Raw genomic sequence first — 18236 nt, 5'->3', positions numbered from 1 at the left:
GCAGGTATAGAGGATTTAGATCTGTGTGATGGGCCTACTGGTTAGGAAGCAGCAGGTATAGAGGATTTAGATCTGTGTGGGTCCTGGACATGATGTGGTCCCAGTCCCCCGGGTCCTGTACATGATGTGGTCCCAGTCCCCCGGGTCCTGGACGTGATGTGGTCCCAGTCCCCCGGGTCCTGGACATGATGTGGTCCCAGTCCCCCGGGTCCTGGACATGATGTGGTCCCAGTCCCTCGGGTCCTGGATGTGATGTGGTCCCAGTCCCCCGGAGGACTACGAGAACTCGGTGAAACGTATCCATTCAATGCGATTTGTCAAAATGTATGCAATGATCTAAATGTTCCCTGTAAAGCAGACGTGATTCCTCCCATTGATCAATCAAGACACACTCCTAAAGAGGATTCAGAGAGGATGCCCATGCAGCTCACCACTGATTGACATCCATGCCACTGGAATTATTAACATCCACTATTTAACTTAGAAAGGCGCGTATGTTTATGAATCAAAACCTGTGTGTAGGACTGTAGACTGGTGTTGTGTTGCTTGGTGGAGCCAGTGCAGCATAATATATAAATATAAATATATATATATGTATATTTACACTAAACCTAATCCATTCAGCCCTCAACAGTTCTGATAAAACAGCCTTACTAGCAGTTTGGTAGCAGGTTCAAGGTTTCAAATATTATGTTCCTCCAGTTTAGCAAGCCAATGATTCAGAGAGATTGGTTCCCCGTATTAGGCCTTCAACGAGTATATTCATTTATTAATCAATCAAACTTGATGAAGAAATTTATTTCACCAAGAAATACAACTCCTCCATTAGTTGGTAAATCTCCAAACTTTTGTGAGTATTTGTGAAACAGGGCATCCTCGGAACATTTCAGACTTTGAAAAACTAAAACAAATGATGGTCCATTTTTAGACAAAATGCAACTAGTATCAATAGTTTTAACAACATACACAAGGAGCGGCTACATTAACACATTTCAAATATATATATTAAAAAGAAACATTTTGACTAACATTTTGTACCAAAGAAACAACATATAAAATATAATAATACGATAATATAATAGTTTTTTAGGATATAACTCTTCATTTTTTTTATTGTCGCTAAAGAACATTGGCAAAATAAACATTTGGTAAAGACTGGCGATACCTCAGATAAAGGCACTCTTTTCATTAGAAATCCTCTTGACAATACCTCTTTATGCAAGCAGTCTGTACAAAAGGTTGTTTTCATATAATTCTGAAATAGCCACAGAAAAGAATGACCAACATTTATATGGCCTTATTCCATTCTATAACCTGGGTATTAACCGAATGTTATGCATTGTTAAGAACACACAAATTACACAGTAATCTATTTCCAGTGGTGTAAAAAGCTTTGAAAAGTCAAAAGTTGTAAAAGCTGGCATTGTACTAGCAACAGGATGCTAGTCTCGAGCAACCTCACTTAAAAGGCTCGACTATCTCCTAAGACTTTGCTTGTCATAAAGCTTATAAAGAAAGTATGAGAAGTGAGGCAACTGACATGAAACTGACTGAAATACTTGGGTCTGCTAGAGCTACATTAGCATGTTGATGGTTTCATTTGCTTGTGTCGAATAAGCTGCTTGTGAAAAATTGAAAAACTGAGTTTTCCCCCCAAGGAGAAACTCTAGACTACACCAGCACTCATGTCAGTTTGCCGCTATCTAGTGGACGAAAACAGAACACGGTCTCATCTTGATGCTGTCATGATGACAGCCTTTGTGGTCAAACTAGGAGACAACATTTCCAAAGTGATGTAGATGAGTCACTCAGTGCTCTGTTGTTGCTTTAGACTGCACCTCCCTCACAAGCTCTACGTGTTGACTCAGATAAGTTTCTGTGTGGCTTGTTTAGCATAAATCTCCAGTAGATAAACGCAAGTTGACAGACTCCCAGTAAGATGGATTCTAATATAATCTATTAGTGTGCAACACAATCTCTCCACTCATTCAGGTTGTAAAAAAAAACATCTTCCCAACATTGAGAACACCTTCGGCGCTTTCCCTCAAGAACCCACAGGGCCGTCAGGGGCCCCTCAGGAACCCTCCAGGCCCCCATGAAACCACCGGCTCCCAGAAGACCACCGGCCCACAGGAACCCATCGGCTCTCAGGGGCCCACCAGGCCCCCATGAACCCACCGGCCTTCAGGAACCCACCGTCCTCAGGAGACCACCGGCCCTCAGGAACCCAACGGCTCTCAGGAGCCCGACGGCCCCCATGAACCCACCGGCCCTCAGGAGACCACCGGCCCTCAGGAACCCACCGGCTCTCAGGAGCCCGACGGCCCCCATGAACCCACCAGGCCTTCAGGAACCCACCGGCCCTCAGGAACCCACCACTCCTCAGGGGACCACGGGGCCCTCTGGAACCAACCGGCCCTCTGGAGACCTGCGGGCCCTAAGGAGACCAGCAGGCCCTCCGGAACCAACCGGCCCAATGGAGACCAGCGGGCCCTCAGGAACCAACCGGCACTCAGGAGAACATTGGCCCTCAGGCACCCAAAGGCCTTCAAGAAAACCCCGGGCCCTCAGGAACCCACCGGCCCCTCCATGACGTGGTCCAGCTCAGACCCTCCATGACGTGGTCCAGCTCAGACCCTCCATGATGTGGTCCAGCTCTGGCCCTCAGGAGCCCACCAGGACCTCCATGATGTGGTCCAGCTCGGCAAGGTCCATCCTGAAGGGCTGGCCCTGGTGGCCCCCGGCCCCGCCGCCGTAGCCCGAAATGGCTCTGACCAACATGTCATCGGCCACCACCTTGGTCGGCCCCGCGCCAGCCCCGGGGCCCGCCCCGGCAGCCTGGGGGCCGCAGGGCCCCAAGTCGTACATGGAGGTGTCGATGTCCGTGAAGAGCACATCGTCCATGGCGAAGTCTGTCAGGAAGCCCCCCGACGGGACCACCGGGCGCCGGGCGAGGGCGGTGGAGCGGGGTGGGGAGGTGGGGCAGTATTCCACCAGTTCCCTCTCCTCCTCCTCCTCCTCCTCTTGCTCCTCCTCCTCCATCTCCACCCGTCTCTCCGCCTCCATCTCTATGTCCCTGTCCCACCCGGGGCCCGGGGCCCTTGCCAGCGGCTCCCTAGGGGGGCTGGAGGTGGGCAGGGGAGCGAGGGGAGGAGGGGCACTAGAGTCTAAGGAGGAGGAGGAGGAGGAGTCCAGCTCCTCGATCTCCTCCAGGGCTGAGGAGAAGCTGTCTTCAGGCGGCGGCGAGGGCGGAGCAGAGGAGAAGCCCACTGGCCGGGACGGGTGGAGGTGCTGGGGGGGGGACTGGGGGAGGAGCGGTTGAGGGGAGGAGGAGGAGAAGGACGGAGAGGGCGGCAGGGTGAAGAAAGGGGGTGGGTCCTCTTCCAGGAGCGAGGCCGGCGTCAAGCAGGTCTCCGGCCCTGAGGGCCCAAAGGAGGAGGCCTGCGAGGCAGGGGGAGGAGGAGGTGATCCCAGGTAGCACCCGTCTTTCTCCTCGTCGAGCTCGGCGACGCCCGGCGGCGGCACGGCCAGGAAGAGCGCCCGGACGCCCCCCTCACGCCGCAGGTCATCGTGGATACGGCGGATGACGTTGCTGATGAGGATGCGACGCTGCAGGCCCGGGTCGGCCCGGCCCGCCGGCGGGCGGTACAGCTTCACCAGGGAGATGTTGAGCACCATCTGCCGTTGCAGCGCATAGGACGCCCGTGAGGAAAAGCCAGGCACCCTGGGGGGGGACGGCCGCTCCCCTCCCCCATCCTCCTCCTCACCATCCTGGTGCTGCTCCAGTTTCCTCTTCACGCCCGGGCCCCACATGGATCTGCAGCAGGGGGGAGGTACGGGTCAGAGAGCAGCGGTGCAGAGAAGAGCCAGGAAGCCCACAGACTACAGCACTAACATGAGAAGTCAGCATGCTGGACTCTGAACCCTGAACCTGGGCTCCACCTTGGTCCGGTGACGGAGAACCACTCCGACCAGAGCATGAGAATGAGAGCTGATCCGATACTTTTGTGAAACGTAAACAGGATGCTGGCCACTGATTGGCCAGGGAATTACGCCACTGGACGAGCGTGACGTCTGAACCTGACACCTGACACCAGGTATTGTGCCGAAAATGGAATCCCCGTCTGAAATCGCATGTTTGCACGGAGAGGGTGTGCGATTTCAGGCGGGAATTCCATTTTCAGCACGACACCGGCATCTTTAAATACTAGCATCAGCGTTCAGTCAACAATGGTGATGATTATTGAACACCGCAGGATCAGCGCGCAAGAACACGCCGTGGACCGTGAGAGAGCTGGAGATGCTCCTGTGTGTAGCCCTGTCTGTTTATGTGTCGCGTGGATAAGCATGTGCATGCGTGCTATGCAACCCGCCCACGTTGAAGAGGTACTATTCTAGATGGAAACACAACGTGCCTGGAACCAAACCAAGTAGTGGCGAGTTGAACTGGTACTGTCGGTGGGAAAGAGGCAATAGAGGTCAGAGAAATAGAGGACTACCAGGCCTGATCCCCGCTGGTGCCTGGGTAGAGACGTAGAGGACTACCAGGCCTGACCCCCGCTGGTTTAAGGGCTGATTATGGTCCCACGTTCACGCAACGCAAGGGGGTTACGGACCCGTTACGTCCTTGCGGACCCTCCTTACACCCACAGCAAGGGCCTGACGTGCGCCTCCCAAAAATGTAACCTTCCGTGGAGGCGATGCAGCAGCAAGGGCTGTGATTGGTCCGTTTACTAAAACCTGACGCAGAACCAAAACAGGTTCACGACTGCCTCAAGAATCTGTGTGGTCCTTGTGTTGTGTGAATGTGAGACAAAAATCAGCCCTTTAGAGTCTGGAAAACCTTTGAACTCAAAAACAGCTTTTGGTACGGGGAAGTTAGACTCGAGAAGTCCAAATGGACCGAGCTATTCTTGGAACAAAGTCACTTTCTCTCCAAATATGCCCCCCCCCCAGTACCATGTGAGGACAAGTCAGCTGATACCCTGGTGTGTGTGTGTGTGTGTGTGTGTGTGTGTGTGTGTGTGTGTGTGTGTGTGTGTGTGTGTGTGTGTGTGTGTGTGTGTGTGTGTGTGTGTGCGCGCGCGCGCGTGTTTGTGTACTACTGACTCCTACCTCCCACTCAGTACAACAGATGTCAGGCCACACAGGAAACAGAAGACTTCCGTCTACTGGTTTAGGCTGGTCCACCCCCTCCCCCCCAGTCTGCTCCACAGCAAGGTTACTCAATGTCGGTCCTGTGTTCACCACCAGCGCCAACTCTACACGCGTGAGGACTAAAGTCCTGTCCGGACCATCCCTTGATGGAGACCACATGATATCAGATCTAGAATCCATGGTGGTTGGGGTGGTGCTGATGGTGGTGGAGTTGGGGGTGGTGGTGGTGCTGATGGTGGTGGAAGTGGGGGTGGTGGTGATGGGGGTGGTGGTGGTGGAGGTGAAGATGGTGGAGGTGATGGAGGTGGGGGTGGGGCTTATGGGGGTGGTGGTGGTGGTGGTGGTGAAGGTGGTGGAGGTGGTGGAGGTGGGGTCGGTGGTGAGAGGGGAAGGGTTATCCGTTCCCCAGTGCAGCTGCTTCTGCACACCACAGGGAGGGTGTGGGGTAAAATATAACAACACTGATGGTAAACTCCCAATACGACAGGTAAAATATAACAACACTGAAGGTAAACTCCCAATACGAGAGGTAATATATAACACTGTAAACTCCCAGAACCAGATAGAGGCGTTTTTGTGTGTGTGTGTGTGTGTGGTTTGTGTGTGTGTGCGACTGAGCTGTCTGTATTTGAGTGCCTTGCTGTCACATGGGTTTTGTAAGCAATCCCCCCCGCCACACACACACTCAAACTACCCCCTACCAACCCAATATAATTATTCATTTCTCCCTCTCCCTCTCTCTCTGTCTCTCTCTCTCTCTCTCTCTCTCTCTCTCTCTCTCTCTCTCTCTCTCTCTCTCTCTCTCTCTCTCTCTCTCTCTCTCTCTCGCTCTCTCTCCTTCACATGTGGGGGCCCGCCGAGGGGGAACTCACCATCTGCTCCCACACTCCTGAGTCAGGGTTGGGGCAGCGAGGGGGGTAAGGAGGGAGGGAGGGAGAGACAGAATGCCAGAGGCCAGCTACGTTTGGGGGCTGATGGTAAGAAGGACAGACAAAGGGAGGAGAAGAGGATGAGAAAGGCTGAGTGGGAGACATAATGGGAGACAAAATGGGATGGAGGTTGGGGAGACAAACCAAGGAGGTGAGGCAGGCCAAAGCCAGGGAGTCAGGAGGGGGACCACCAGGGACAGGGACCTAGGGCCGGACCCCCATCACAGGGTTTATTCATGGAGGGCTTCAATGGATTGGGTTTCTGGGGAACGTTGTCTCCCTGTTCCCTGAGGGAGTGTAGCTTATAGAGGACAACACATTGACCATGTCCTGACATCAAGTCCTTCTGACCTTCTCTCAGAACTTAAGCACTAAAACATATTCTGCAGCCGTCCATCAACACGTCTATGATGTCTTGGAAATGGTGTTCGAGGGACAACCCTCTGGTAGGTCCCAGGGGCTCTGTGCTAGACCTAGGACCACCCTCTGAAAGGTCCAAGGGGCTCTGTGCTAGACCTAGGACCACCCTATGATAGGTCCCAGGGGCTCTGTGCTAGACCTAGGACACCAGCCTGGGGTTCCCCGCTCTCCTCAGGGTTCAAGGTGGAAGGAGAACTTCTCCAGAGGGTTCCCCCAAACCAGACCACAGAGGACCTAGTGATGATGTCAGAGACCCCCTCCAGAGGGTTGTTGTTGTTTTTCCAATAACCAATGCCCTGTATGTATGCTCAAATAGGGCGTATAGAGGAGAGTAGGGGTCGTTAACAGCGTTGGAATAGGCAGATATTGGTGTAGTACTGTCATGTCGTACAGCAATAGTATACCAGCTGTTGCATTTGATCTTATGTCCTTTTTAAAGGCTGTACAACGTAACCCAACGTTCTATAGGGCCAACTAGTACAGCCGTCTCCGAGCAGCACCACAGGATCTGTACTTCCACTGATCTTTGTCCGAACACTTCTACTAAGACGGGGATCAGGGGCATCGTTTGAATGCATTTGTGTCTGCGTGATCCGAGGGGCTGCTGGCTTCCATCCGATCCTGCAGGAACCAGTTCCTCAGCTGCACGCTGCGTCTGAAGCAGAACTCCACCTGGGATCCCTTTGAAAGGGAAGACTGTTCTTATAGTGAGCGGAGAGCAGAGCTAATATCTCTGACAGGAGACACAGCTCAATAAGGCTGCTGTGCCATTTGGCTGTGGTCACTACCCACTCAGTCTGGGGTCTAAAAGCGGTGGGAAAAGAGAGAGAAAAGAGCTGTGTTTTATTGATCGCTATGCATGACCAAACAGGACCCTGTTGGCTATAATAATGAGGTAAACTTTGTGACTGGGAGCAGGGGGTGGGTGCTACAAGCTGGGTGGCGACAGCCCGCTTCGGAGCCAGTAAAGATGGACTTTGGCTAGCGATGCATGCGCTCCTCCTCACACCTGATATCCACGGCCGGAATGACTCACACGTGACTCATTTCGGTCTTTAGCTCTTCCGTTAATTAATTTGGATCAAACGTATCACTTTGTTGCAGGGCTTCACTTTTTGTGCCACATTCATAATAGCACAAAATATATTAAGCATGTCTTCATAGCCAATATGCTATGAAGACATCTGACTACCAAACGCTCAGCCCACCACCGCATCGCATCGCTACCGAGTTTTAAAGGTTATTGTGACGCTCGCTTTGAATAATGCACAAACAAGGTAGTAATTGTCGGGGGCCCCATGCACGTCGGTCAGGGCTCTGGCTGGACTCACTCACAAGTTGCATTGCAGAGGCCACGCCCACCGCAGCCTTTAAAGAGACAGGAAGACATTCTTCACTGGCGGGGTAGACGCTCTCAAACCCGCAGCCTGCTGCCCTGGGACACTGGACTGCGGAGGATATGAGGCCAACACTACACGTTTAAAGCTTAATATGTCCCGCGGGCCCTTTGGCGCTCATACTGTTCTCCTATTTAATGCATGGGTTGAAGGTACAACAAGTAGGCATGTTTACAGTTCCTACGGTTCCGTGTCTAAACCTGTCACAACAGCTGCCCCAACTTCCAAAGTAGAAGGCACCAGATTATGTGTGTGATGGGGGCGGGGGGGGGGGGTACTCACCACCACCTGCCACTCACACAGTTAAAGGGTTACAACCAACCCGCTGTGATTGCAAATCAAAATCGGTCCGTGTATGAACCAGAAGAACGGTGCTCCTCAGAGGAAGCCGGCGGTAGGAGCGGCGTTATTACGCAGTGAGGACGCAACATTAGAAACGGAACGCAGACGGTCTCCTCCACACGCTCAGGGCAGCGTGACTGGAGACACAATACAGCCTACTATCTAACCACTATCTATATACTATCTATATACTATCTATCCCTATTCCCACCAGCGTTTAGAATAAGACAATTGATAAAAAGCCTTGCGAGGAGGGGTACATGCCACTCTGTTATCTCCGAGCATGCACCGGGGTAGAGAGCGTGCTGTAGGGAACATAACCTTAACTTACCACATGTAGTTCGGTCTGAGGGTTTTCAAATCCTGCATGGGTGTCGGTGAAAGGGTTCAGACGAGGCGGTGCAGACGGACATCGACGACGCTGCTGCTTCCAGTTGTTCCCTACCCTCCCGTCTCTGATCGCGGACCAGAGACACGCGGAGACCTCCTCCACACAATGGCGAGAGCAACGAGTAGAGAGGCGAGGGAGGCGATGTGTCACCGATCACCAGCAGCCAGCAGCGGTGTGACGTCAGGTTCACTCAGCTCACAGTGGACTGGGGGGGAAGGGGGGGGGGGGGGGGGGCTCATAGTGGCTACACTGCGTCACTCAAGTCGTATCGCTTGTTCTATCTCTTCAGATGAGTTTTCAAATTGGAGGACAATATGATCGGCTGCCATGAACCCATCAGCGGACTGGCTTCTTCCTTTGAGCATTCTTGCGTTGACTTCCCCCGCAGTGAGAGTGTTACCACAAGTATCTCAGCTATTTAATCATTGCACGCAGTGGGCCTAATATGGCCAGATAGCGCAAAACTTGTTTGCAAGAATAACATGTCAATAACATGTGAATAGAGGTTACATATATAATATATAGCATTCGACAAACGTTAATATAACATCACAATTACCATGTAGGTGTATGTCGCCTAAAACGTCGTTATTACGGCCTCACCAAACCTCATAAACCTTGAACGTCTGAGGATAAAGGAGTTGAACCGGTTTGACTAGTTAAAGCGAACTGTTTTTTTCGTGTGTGTGTGTGTGCGTGTGTGCGTGTGTGTGTGTGTGTTTGTGTGTGTATGCCTGAACACGTGTGTCTGTGTTTGTGTGTGTGTGTGTGTGTGTGTTTGTGTATGGTGTATGTGTGTGTGTGTGTGTGTGTGTGTGTTTGTGTGTGTATGCCTGAACACGTGTGTCTGTGTGTGTGTGTATGTGTGTGTGTGTGTGTGCATATTTAGGCCTATGTGCATATACGTACCTATTGTTTGTACATATGCATCACCGTGTGCCTGTGTATGCATGAACACGTGTGTCTGTGTGTGTGTGTGTGTGTGTGTGTGTGTGTGTGTGTGTGTGTGTGTGTGTGTGTGTCTGCGAGCACATGCCTTGCTTTCAGCATAATGCACTGGCAGGGGACAGAGTACATGCTGTGAATGGCTTCAGAGCCTATAGCAGTCAGAGCTGCTGCCTCTATCACCCCGACCCGGCGCAGCATGATGGTTTTTAGAGGGGGGTTGAGCGGTAAGCAGGGACCACTGACGGCCTCAGAATGGAGATATGATGGGGGCCATCTGGATGAGGTGCTGACCCCCACCCCACCACCACTCCCATACTCAGATCCTGCCCATTTGGATCTCATACTGCCCCAGTACGTTTGACAGAGATGATGGGAGATTTGTGCAAGATGTGAAAGATGGCCAACCTACGGCACAAAGTGGCCAATGTAGCCCAGTGAACGGAGCACTACTATCACTCTCCAAAACAATCCAAGCCCACTCCTCATGGCTGCTCATGGGAACCTATTGCAGGCATGCCTCCTGAACCCTGACCCTGCGGGTAGGTTGAGGAAGGCTAAAGGTTCATTATTTTGACTCCATTCGGTAAAATGCTAGAATCCTTCTTAAGATCATATGGTCTTCAGAACCATGCCTTGATTTCTCCAGTAGGGGCCTTTTGAACTTGGGCTAGGACATGCAGGGGGGGATGCAGGTTCATGACCATGGTGCAGGCACGGCCATGAATCACCTGAAGGCCCATCTCCTCGTCCTGCTGGTCGGGGAGGCAAGAGTCGGCCAATCAGGATGAGAGGAGCAGTCTGTCTTCAAAGGGCAGGAGAACCCAGAGCCAGCGACCACACTGCAGCTTCATCAAGACTCTACCGACGGGACCGTCTGATCAGGACTCTACCGACGGGTTGGGGACCGTCTGATCAATACTCTACCGACAGGTTGGGGACCGTCTGATCAAAACTCTACCGACAGGTTGGGGACCGTCTGATCAAGACTCTACCAACGGGATGTAGACCGTCTGATCAAAACTCTACCGACGGGACCGTCTGCTCAATTCTCTACCCACCGAAGGGTTGGGGGCCGTCTGATCAAGACTCTACCCACCGAAGGGTTGGGGACCGTGGGTTTATCGATCCATGGTTTTGAAGAAGTAGTAATGTCGTTTTTACATCAGTTTTGTCTGTTTATTATTTTTTCAGTTCAAAGAAAAAAAAAAAATTCGAGTTGAAATGCACATAACGACTTTACCCCATCCCCCTAGAACTTAAGGCAGACAAACCTGGATCATATAGCAATTTATTTACATTTTTATGATCCTAATATTATTCAAATTTGCTTAAACTCTTTTTATTCTGTAACTGTGTAAGTTCACTGTGTGTGTGTGTGTGTGTGTGTGTGTGTGTGGGGGGGGGGGGGGTATGCATGTGTGTGTGTGTGTGTGTGGTTCAAAAAGTACAATATATAAAGAATATATAATTGTTGTCGACTGATGATGAAAATGCCTGACATTTTGAGCCATTTGCCGTCATTTCAGTAATCTGTAGGGTCACATCCTGCCCTCTTCCACCATGCCACACACTGCTCTGATAAACTGAACTACTGCCTGATGTGGGAACATTACAGGGCGACACATCTGGTGCGTGGAGTCCGTGCTGTAGTCATAATGAAAGCAGTTAATCTATTCTCAATATAAGAAGTGGAAGATGGTAAAGCAAAGCTATTAAAAGATCTTAAAACATAATGATAATGAGGCAGGCAGTGTACAATTGACCACTTTAAAAAAAGTGTCATGTTTCACATTTTGTAGGCATGCAACGGACATGCAGAGGCCTTCGGACTGTTATACTAACACCCAAGTCATCAGCTGGAGCCTTGGGTTCGTTTGGGCGGTGAGGTGTGTGCGGACTATTGTCTGAAATGGAGTGAACTTCACACATGGTCAGCCCCCTTGAGTCCCCCTAGAAGCAGCCCCTCCAAGTGACTCTTTCAGGGAGCCGGATGGGGGGCCCCGGGCTCTACAGCTGTCATAGATGCTTTCTCCCTCGCCATTGCTGAGCAACCGAGAACAGACGAAGCCGACAAACAGAAACCGGCCGGGCACACGCACACGCACGCGCACGCAGGCCGCGAACCTCTCTTCATTCGACGTGGTCATCACAAACCATCCCACTCTTTGTTTGACGCTCAACCTGCATTTTTTTCCCGTTCAAAATGGAAAAGCGGCGCGAGGCCGCGAGGAGGAGCGGCTCGCGCTGAGCAAGGGGCGCAGCCTCTTGCGACCGGAAATAACCATTCGCCTAACATCGTCTTAGTTTTCTCCTGAAAGGGCGGGAGTTGTTCTCTCTTTCGTCCGGGTTTCTTCTGTGTGAAAGTCTGTTTGGTGCTGCAGCGTCCACCCAGAGTCTGTGTGGCACCGGTAGGCCCAACCCAGTGTTTGTGGCCCCGGGGGGCCGCATCGACCACCGCTCAGCTGCTCCGCACGGCCAGATGTTTATTGAGGAGCACACACTCCATCAACAAACCCCTGCTGGGCCACTCTGGGTCAACCCCAAAATAAACGATGATCCACTTTGACCTGGTTCAATCGTTATCGTCCTTAATGCATCACGACACAAGTCGGCGACATGTCCGCAATCGCTTGGTACGGACCATAGTCATAGTCATATGACTATGTACGTAAAGCTTAGGCCAACCTATGCATGCCTTTCAAATAACGCTAATATTCCAATATTCTAACTGTGTACTTCTACCAAATATATTTTAGTGTAACAGAAATATAAATTGAATAATAACAGTACATCAATATAACGGAACTCTGCCTTCTAGCGGTAAGTAACCAACCCAATGAGGTGGCACATGCCTGATAGAAGGCGGGCCACTGGAGGGGGGACTGCAACTTATGGATCTTAATGGAGCCTATTATCCTCAGCATCCTGCATCTATAGCTACAGTATTACTGTTGCAGGCAGAGGATGAAGCAAGGCATCCTGGTATTAATGTTATGTAGAGCAAGCGTTTTGATAGAAGACACACAACAAATATGCCAACACACGCCGTTATCAAAGATCTCCTTCATTGTTTAATAGTAGACATTGTGCCACAAAAATTCATGTCTGCAGCCACTTAATCACGTGCTGAGATTACAAACAATTTCTTTAAATTGATGTCATTCACTTGGTTCTCTACCGAATTTGCAAATCAATTCCTACATTTATGTATAAATATATACAGTTTATAGATGTATCTCATAGCTTAGATGGTGGTCGTCTCTCCGGTTGTGCTGTTGGTTGAGAAACTATAAGCGAAGTAATTAACAATATGGACACTGCGTCCCAGCCCTGCTCAGGTTGAATCCTTTTTACCAGCACACAGCCCTGTCTGGGATAGTACATACATATACATACATGCATGCACAGATGCGCACACACATATACATATATACACATATATATATATATATATACATATACACACACACGCACATATATATATATATATATATATACACACACACACACAAGATTGCTTGGTTTCATCTAACAGCAAACTCTCTTAAGCAGTAAGAGCTAGCCCGTTGCGGTGGAATGGGGGGGCTATGCCAACATCACGGTTCATCGGAGGCAGAACATCACGTCTGACTCTGGCCCCAAAGGCACTGGCCGTTTAGTTCTTAACTAGGAGGGTGCGGGTGTGGGGCCACATTGAGAGGTTGAACCGGGACATTACCTCCACCTAGTCTGGTCTTATAGTAAAGGAAACCACCACGGGTTCTCCAAACGACTGCATACCAGATGCACTGAGAGAGAGAGAGGGGGATAGCGAGAGGGGGCATGTCATGAGCTCTGCTGACATGCTTGCCGCGTGCTCTAACAGCAGCAGCTTCATCTGAAGGGCTTGTCCTGAGGACCTCATGCCGGTTACCCACAGCCTTAACTATCAGAAACAAGCAACCCAGATGAGATCGGCACATGAACCAAAACCAAGGGAAGAAAAAGGGAAGGAACACAAATAGCGATACTTGCATTTAATGTATTGGTCGAAGTCACTTCTAGACTGTTAAAAAATTGCTGATTTATTAACTTCTTCTCAAATCGGGTGTGTATTTGAGTATGAAAGACATAATAAAGATAAAAGAATGAGAGCAGCAGTGTTCCTCCAGGTGGGTGGGCTCACCGTGCTGGGGCCTGTTCTGTATCTGCTAACATGACCCTCATCTCAATCATTCTGCTGGATCCCTCTCACTCCCCCTCTGCCATCCCTGTGGAGCATGGTGACGTAAGACGGGTCGTGGTCCTGGTGGCTGGGGGTCTATGAAGCAGGGTGACGTTAGAGACGGTCAGGGTTCTAGATGTGGTTCTGGTCGTGGTTCTGGTCGTGGTCCTGGTCGTGGTGGGTCTATGAAGCAGGGGGACGTTAGAGACAGTCAGGGTTCTGGTCGTGTTTCTTGTCGTTGGTGGGGGATCTGAAGCAGGGGGACATTAGATGGGTCAGGGTTTTGTTGGTGGGTGGGGCACTGGGGGGCGGGGCCCGGCTGACTTGGGGTACGCCCCTCACTGGATGGGGTGGTGGGGGCCTCAACAGCAGCCTCCAGAGGTGGTGTTGACAGGCTTGCTCTGGATCTTGACGTTAGACTTCTCTGCGCTGCCGGCCGTGGCCCCCGGGCCCATCCTCTTCTTGATCTCGGCGGCCATGGTCATGAAGGCCTGCTCCACGTTGGTGGCGCTCTTGGCGCTGGTCTCCAGGAAGGGGATGCCCAGGTTGTCTGCAAACTCCTGGACAAGACAAACAACCATCAACAGACTGAAGGTACTGCACCCCAATACTGAGGTAGAGGGATAGGAGAACAGGAAGGCGGGAGGAATTTGGAATTGTTGCTACAAAATAATTAGGTTATTTTCCACTCCAATGGTGGGTCATTACACAATTGTAAAGTATTGGGAAATTCCGAAGAGATGTTTTGATTGAGTCTAAAGTGGCTGACCTTGGCTGTTGTGTAGTCCACCACCTTCTTGGTGGTCAGGTCACACTTGTTGCCCACCAGCAGCTTGTTGACGTTCTCGCTGGCGTAGCGATCTATCTCCTGGAGCCACTGCTTCACGTTGTTGAAGGACTCCTGAGCACAGGGGGGTGGACATCACTGTAAGTCCATCAAAGCACTGCACCCCTAACAATACATGCTCAGAAAAATGTATTACCACTTGTTTATCGTGTGTTTCGTATAATTAGACCCCTTTGCAATTCCACTGATCATTTTTACTCATTCCTATCTCATGGCACTTGGTGGCAGTAAAGTTCCTTCTCCCTGTACCTTGTGTTTCAATAACAGGTACTGGAAGTGGATTATAATCAGAGCAAGGAAGAGGGTCCTACCTGATCTGTGACATCATAAACCACTATAATGCCATGGGCTCCTCTATAGTAACTGGAAGTAATGGTCCTGAACCGTTCTTGACCGGCTGTATCCCACTGTGAATGCAGAGGGAAATTTGTCAATTGCAGAAAATGGTCAGCGTGCATCAGGAAAAACTGAATACAATCCAGGCCATTCTGCCATTCTGCCAACAGCCCCCCCCCCCCCCCCCCCCCCCCCGACACAGCCTCTTAAGGCCGCCAAAGTTTGTGACCAGGACCAGTCAATTGAGCCGACAACTATTGATGCAATTACCTAGAAATACAATTATTTATTTTTTATGTTCATGGACGTTTCATTGAGTTTGTTAATAAAACTTCATGTATATTTTCATTTATCATTTCTGTTTTGTTCTATCGCATATAAAACTGGATGTCAAGACGCTGGCGCTGTCGTGTTAGACGTTGCGCTTTGTTTCTAGAACACCAGCATGCTGTGCCAACGCAAAAACGGGGCGCATCACACAGACGGTGGAGGAAAGAAGATCTTGCAGGATCTTCTTTCTAGAAATATTGCAGGATGTCTTTGTATAAGGGATGCATATCTTAGCATGAGCAACACGTGTGCACTGTATTGTCCCGTTGAGGTGGATGAACTTACAATCTGAAGTTTAATGGTTTTGCCATCAAGTTCTATGGTCCTGATCTTGAAGTCCACACCGATGGTGCTTATATAGCTCTCTGTGTAAGTGTCATCCTACACACACACACACACAGTAAAATAGGTCAACATAGATTTCCAGCTTTGAAGTCAATTATGTTTCATGGGCGTTTCCTTAAAGCTTAAAAAAAAAAGGAACTTACTGCAAACCGGAGAAGGAGACATGACTTTCCGACACCAGAATCGCCAATCAGGAGCAGTTTGAATAAATAGTCACTGCAAAAATAAACAACGTTAATTTTAGACGAGATTCATGAAGTTGCACTTTGCCCCAACTGTACATATAACAGCATAATGTTGCACAACAATTTTACACTAAGCTGTTATGCAATACAAAATAGTTAACACTTTCAACACGATCATGCATCATCTCCGAGCCACAAAGTGCCAGATTACTTTGAACTAAAAGTCACGTTGAGCTTCAACTAAACCTTTAAACAATTAGTGTGAAATAAAAAACATTATAAATCAGTGGTGCACATAAATCTGTATTTCGCAGGTTGACAGTTGTAAATGTCAAATGTAGTCGTTACTCCTTAAAATAAAAGTACAATTAAAGACATCTCTAGTAGAGCAGCTAACGTTAGCACCTTACTGGAGCTACATGCTAGCGTCCACGGATGCTGATGACGAAGACAAAACAAAGATCAGGGCTATAAACGGTTTTAATAGAATATATGGAATAACGAATGTGACCATGGGTGTGGTGTAGCGTGACTGACAGGTCGTACATGAAGACAAAGCAGCTGACGCTCGTCTTGTACACAGTGAGTCAGAGGCTAGCTACTGATAGCTCCGCGGCTAGCGCCACTGACAGCTATACCGCAAAGGAATCATCTGAAGAAGGGCCACTTACTATTCAGGATTCATCGTTGACTACACACGATATACAGTTACTATTAGAGATACCACTAAGGTTGTCGTGGATAAACCTGTAAATGTAGCTTAGATCGAGTACAAAGACCGTATTCTTCCAGAACTAGCTGAACTAGTCGTCGCAACCAGAAAAGCATAATCGAATCAAATATGGCTGCCTGTCTGTCTGACCAGGAAGTACCAGACTCTGGGCGTCTGGGTGTTGTAGTCTGGGCCTCTGGGTGTTGTAGTCAGTCACTAATGTAACATACGTTAAACACGTCTACTACAAGAAACAATTTGTTAAGAGAGGTAAGAGCGAGAGGAAACCCTGTACAAATTAATTAATTGATTTCATTTTTACTCATTTGAGTTACAATGTTATTCACCAATATATAGCTGGAATAAATAACATCTATCTATCTATCTATCCATCTATCTATCTATCTATCTATCTATCTATCTATCTATCTATCTATCTATCTATCTATCTATATCATATATATTATATATGATCTATAGATATAATATCTATAAATCGATAATTATTGTTATTATTCCTGCTATATATTGGTGATTAACATTGAAACTCAAATGCAGAAAAGGGAAATCAATTAATTAAATTGTCCATGTATCTATCTATCTATCTATCTATCTATCTATCTATCTATCTATCTATCTATCTATCTATCTATCTATCTATCTATCTATCTATCTATCTATCTATCTATCTATCTATCTATCCATCCATCCATCCATCCATCCATCCATCCATCCATCCATCCATCCATCCATCCATCCATCCATCCATCTATCTATCCATCTATCTATCTATCTATCTATCTATCTATATACACATATACACACACACACATACACATATACCTATCTGCATACATACATACATACATACATACATACATACATACATACATACATACATACATACATACACACATATATACGCATACTTAAACACACATACATGCATATGCATACACATACACATACACGAGGCACTGTTGTACAGCCTAATGGCTGTTGTCACAAAGGAGCACTTGAAGCGCTCCATCTTGCACCTGGGGGAAATGAATCTGTGGCTAAAGGTGCTCCCCATCTGCCACAGCTCAACATAGTGGGGATCGGAGGGGTTAGCTAAGATGGCCTTGAATTTGTCCCTCATTCTCCTCTCCACCACTACCTCTAGACCGTCAACTTCTAGTTCCACAACAGAGCTGGCCTTCCTCACCAGCTTGTTGACTCTGTTGGGCTCCACAGCCTTGATGCCTCCTCCCCAGCACACCCCAGCAAAGAACAGTGTGCTGGCTACCACAAACAAACATCTTTAGTAGCCTGCAACACAGGTCAAAGGACCTGAGCTTCCTGAGGAAGAAGAGTCTGCTCTGACTCTTCTGATAGATTACCTCTGTCTTGTCTATGCAGTCAAGTTTATTGTTTATGCATACTCCAAAGAACTTGTACGAGTCCACCGTCTTTATTTCAACTCCCTGGATGGCAATGGGGTTTGGGGGCTTCCTGCTCTGTCGGAAGTCCATCACCAGCTCCTTGGTCTTGCCAATGTTGAGCTGGAGGTGGTTCTCCACGGACTCCATCTGACGAAGCCCTCCACCACACCTCTGTACTCATCCTCCCTGTCCTGACTGATGCAGCTCATGATGAAGGAGTCATCTAAAGGCTTCTGTAGGTGGAACGTTCCAGAGTTGAAGGTGAAGTC

General features: G+C 49.2%; 2 protein-coding genes across 2 annotated transcripts; both read right to left on the bottom strand.

The window, feature by feature from the left end:
* Positions 1-2550: 2550 nt before the first annotated feature.
* On the bottom strand, positions 2551-8771 carry LOC307070431 (SERTA domain-containing protein 2-like). Its single transcript, XM_079728887.1, has 2 exons — positions 8577-8771; positions 2551-3817 (listed from the first exon to the last, which is right to left on the bottom strand). Exon 2 carries the CDS (start codon positions 3811-3813, stop codon positions 2665-2667), a length of 1149 nt encoding a protein of 382 aa, XP_079585013.1. The 5' UTR covers positions 3814-3817; positions 8577-8771; the 3' UTR covers positions 2551-2664.
* Positions 8772-12632: 3861 nt separating this feature from the next.
* On the bottom strand, positions 12633-16656 carry LOC307070434 (ras-related protein Rab-1A). The gene is made up of 6 exons (XM_079728890.1): positions 16503-16656; positions 15790-15862; positions 15587-15682; positions 14947-15042; positions 14558-14689; positions 12633-14348 (listed from the first exon to the last, which is right to left on the bottom strand). The coding sequence occupies exons 1-6, from the start codon at positions 16514-16516 to the stop codon at positions 14151-14153; spliced, it is 609 nt and encodes a 202-aa protein (XP_079585016.1). The 5' UTR covers positions 16517-16656; the 3' UTR covers positions 12633-14150.
* Between the last annotated feature and the right edge of the window lie 1580 nt (positions 16657-18236).

This window comes from Pollachius pollachius (genome assembly GCF_949987615.1).
Source record: "Pollachius pollachius genome assembly, chromosome: 2".
In the NCBI taxonomy this organism is placed as follows: domain Eukaryota; kingdom Metazoa; phylum Chordata; class Actinopteri; order Gadiformes; family Gadidae; genus Pollachius; species Pollachius pollachius.
This window is presented reverse-complemented; position numbering and strand designations above follow the sequence as displayed.

Excerpts from the sequence above, each read along its gene's own strand:
- LOC307070431 (XM_079728887.1), bottom strand. The coding sequence starts at position 3,813 with ATGTGGGGCCCGGGCGTGAAGAGGAAACTGGAGCAGCACCAGGATGGT.
- LOC307070434 (XM_079728890.1), bottom strand. Across the intron at positions 15,683-15,789 it reads GTCTCCTTCTCCGGTTTGCA|GATGACACTTACACAGAGAG; the intron begins GTAAGTTCCTTT and ends GTGTGTGTGTAG. Across the intron at positions 15,043-15,586 it reads AAACCATTAAACTTCAGATT|TGGGATACAGCCGGTCAAGA; the intron begins GTAAGTTCATCC and ends CTGCATTCACAG.